Genomic DNA, 3,744 nt, shown 5'->3' with positions numbered 1-3,744 from the left:
ATTAATTATGAATTGTGCCATTTTGATTAGAGTGTCTTATAAGCAAATTAACAAGACACTGCATAGCAGTTAGTTGGGTGTGTTTGTTGACTTAAGTAGTTAAGACTTAGCTTTGGAAAAAGAGTAGTAGAAGAGTTATTTCCATTCTAAACTCCTAATAAACATTGTATAAAAGAAATGAAACTAAGTGATTTTGATTTGTCTAAGTAGTTGCCAACTTCATCCTCTTTCTAGTAGGTTCAAATTTAATTTTTGGGAATTGAAAATTTTATATTACAAGAAACGATTGCACTTTTTCGAATCATATTTGTTAAATTTCAGATAAAAGTATAATATCGATATTGATAGTAGTGATAAAAAATATTATGTACGTATAAAACTATCATTAGTGGTCTCGACTTCAACCTTTTAATTATAAATAATTCGCAAAAACCACAATTATTTGAGCTGAATTAATTAAAAGCTTTTGCTAATATATAACAATGTTATTAAATTAAACCATTTAAAATGGGGTGTCACAATTTTTTGTAACTAGCAGATATAGCCAAAGTAATGGCAACTTGCTCACATGAGGTGAGGGATGTTCATTGAATGAAACTAAAAAGGGCAATTAAAGAAAAGAAAGAAAGAATTTACCAATTGGATTGGACACTATGATAGTTGGGCTGGACCAACATTGAACTAAAGAAACAAGTGTTCCAAATTCTAATAATATCAATGATCATGTGCCATAACCATTCTACTAAGTGGACTAGGCCCAAGCTTCTTTCTCCTCAACATACTCCTCCTCCTAATTAATTCCATTTGGTTCCTTCTCCTAACTTGCATCATTGCTTCTTCCTCAATCACAAACCTCCTCATAAGAACATCATCTGTTAATGATTTACCCCTAAACACCCTCCTTCCGTCGGTACTAATCCTCGCGCTATGCGAAATCCGGTCTCGAGCGCTATGTAACGGCTTGGAGGACGACGATCTTGGATAGCTGTAACTTCTTCTAGGGGCAACAACACGATCCGCTCTAAAGGCTTCGTTGTAGGAGTATATAGGCGCACAAAGGCACACTCTTGTAAACGAGGTTGCCACTTTAAGGGATGAGCATTTTCTTAGTTTATTCTTGTTGTAGTTATTGCTATTGGTGGTGGATGATGTAGGAACTTGATGCGATTTTGATAGCATTGATGTTGTCTTCCATAAAGGTGAATTAGTACTAGTATTGTTTGTTGATTTGGACATTATTTTCCATAGACTAGTGACCTCCATTGCACGTTGATACCACGGCTTTCTACAATGCGAAATGAATTGGATATTATGCACTAACAATTCTTTATGTGGAGATGATGTTGGATTTTTCATATTTGATTTTTTTTTCTTTTGATATCAAAATTTTGAGAAAAAAAAAAAGGGCTATTTATGCAATTTGGAAGAAAAACAAAATGAGTTTAGTTTACTAGTTTTGTTCTTAGCGAATGGTGCTAAGAGTTAAGATCCTTTTTGCCAACTTGGAAATACCAAATTTAGGTTCATAGTGTTTGAAAAAGTCTATCCGCCTATAATGAAATTATTCACCTACCTTAGCTTAGGGTGAGTTTGTGAGCTTGGTCAAATTCATCACATCATAAACATCATAAATATGCAAATTATCTTACACTTAGTCCACACAATATTAAGAAAGCCAAATAAAGTAGTCTAGACTATAGAATTATGACGTACTATATATACTTTTAGACCTTAGAGGAATAATGTCATAAATGTGATGAATGTCCAAGCCAAGCTTATAAAAGTTCACATTTTTTACAAAAACTTAATTCCACCCAATTTTTTTTTTCTTACAAAAAAAAAAAATGTAATACATATAAGGTAAATTGATCAAAATAGGGTGTGAGAAAGGGACAAGAGATAGATGATGAGAAATCTAATAAGGAGGTAAATACATACCTTATTATTGTGTTGGAATCAGTCTTTGGATCTTGCATGAACAAAGAGAACTGAAAGTATGAGAGAGTTGGAGGAAGAGAGCAAAGTATTTTCATTTGTGTTATTGTTTTCACAGTGAATCACACAAAGGAAAAGATATAGTGATGACTCTCTATAACGCTAAGATAGGGTAGCATAGCATAACGCCATAACATGCTCCTTTTCCTTTTTCTCTCGTATTCTTTATTGCAAAACCCCAAACACACCCTTTACTTATTTTTTTTTTTTATTTATTTTGCTTTGGTTGCCATGATTCCTCTCCTTCTTCAGATTTATATGAGTGAGAGAAAGGTGATATTTTGAAATTTCAAAGCAAAGTAAAAAAGATAAATAGATAAATATATAAAATAAAAATGTGACTACTTTTAACGTGATTATACCAAGGTGGCCCCCAATGGATTCAAAAAAAGGGGGAAGAATAATAGAATGTAGCCTTTATTTAAATTCATTATTTTCTGGAGCCTTAATCATATTTTGGACCCCTCCTAATCTTAATTATTTATAATTTCCTTGAAGAGGATATAATCACTTAGGTCACTTATTGGTACAAGACATGCTTGGCCTGCCTTTATGAAATAAACATTATTGGTTGCAAAATAAACACAAACTCTGTTCATTAACAAGCTCTCTTACTCCATTGTTCACACACATAAAATTAAAACATTAAGGTAATCATAGATGGACCAAAATCTAAAAAAAAAAAAATTGAATTTAATTTCAATATACTGTTAAGTGTTAATATAAAATATTTTTGCACTAATAAAATGTAATTCAAGTGTTGCCAAATAGACAAACACTTATGGTATGCTTGGGTATTTTTTTTATTTTCAGTATTTTTTATTTTAGAATTTTATAAAAAGAGTGAAAATAGTCATAAATTCTAAAAATATAGAAATAAAAATACAAACTAAAACAGGTATTTAATTTTCATACCCACTATCTAAAAAATAATTTTTATTTGTTTATAAGGTAAGCATCTAATTATTTTGAGACTAAACGAAACATTAGTTGGTCTCATGTGAATGTGAATGTGATTTGAAAATGCTATATCATCTTTGCAGATTCATCAAAAGAGAAATTAATTTATAAAGAACACGGTGTAGCTTTGTAGCATGACTCATAATTCTAACATGTTGGGACTCAATTCTAGCAATCATCACACATAAATTTCCTTGTTCTTCATTATTATTATTAGGTGCTAAATGATCACAGATTAACCAAAACTACACTATTATTATTGCATCAAATTGTGTTGTATGTAGGGTAAATTTATAAGTTCACGTATGTGTAATGAATTCATTGTCTCAACAATAATGTCATCCTCTCTATACCTATCACTTTCAAATCTTTATTATATATTTTTGGATTCAAAAGTATATATATAACTAGAAAAGGAGCTATAATTTCCTTTCATGTAGACCACCATTTGAAAGGGAAAAAAAAAAGGCTCCTGTGTCATGCAAATATGGAAGGAAGGATTTTAATTCCGACATATGTGAACTCGTGTTGTGCAATAATTTACACAACAAGCTCCTTTACCCTTTTTTTTCCCTTTTATATATTTTATTTTGTTAGTATTAGTTTTATTTATGTATTTGTTTTGCCAAAGAGAAATTATTCCTTCTTCTTTGATTAAAACAAAAGATAGTTGTTTGTAATTCTTAATGGTTGAATGTATCGATTTAAGAACCAGATCGAACCGACTAATTTAAATGGATCAATTGAAAAATATAATAGTCTAATTTAAGATAAAAATTAGTTATAACT

At 30.5% G+C, this 3,744-nt stretch overlaps 1 protein-coding gene across 1 annotated transcript; it reads right to left on the bottom strand.

Annotated features, from left to right (window-relative positions):
* On the bottom strand, window positions 522-2,229 carry LOC107621985. The gene is made up of 2 exons (XM_016323932.2): window positions 1,939-2,229; window positions 522-1,285 (listed from the first exon to the last, which is right to left on the bottom strand). Exons 1-2 carry the CDS (start codon window positions 2,031-2,033, stop codon window positions 715-717), a joined length of 666 nt encoding a protein of 221 aa, XP_016179418.1. The 5' UTR covers window positions 2,034-2,229; the 3' UTR covers window positions 522-714.

Source organism: Arachis ipaensis, chromosome B10, assembly GCF_000816755.2.
Source record: "Arachis ipaensis cultivar K30076 chromosome B10, Araip1.1, whole genome shotgun sequence".
NCBI classification, from domain to species: Eukaryota; Viridiplantae; Streptophyta; class Magnoliopsida; order Fabales; family Fabaceae; genus Arachis; species Arachis ipaensis.
This window is presented reverse-complemented; position numbering and strand designations above follow the sequence as displayed.

Bases quoted from the DNA above. Each gene is read 5' to 3' on its own strand.
- LOC107621985 (XM_016323932.2), bottom strand. From the start codon at position 2,033: ATGAAAATACTTTGCTCTCTTCCTCCAACTCTCTCATACTTTCAGTTC. The intron at 1,286-1,938 runs GTATGTATTTAC...TTCGCATTGTAG, and splicing joins GATTCCAACACAATAATAAG to AAAGCCGTGGTATCAACGTG.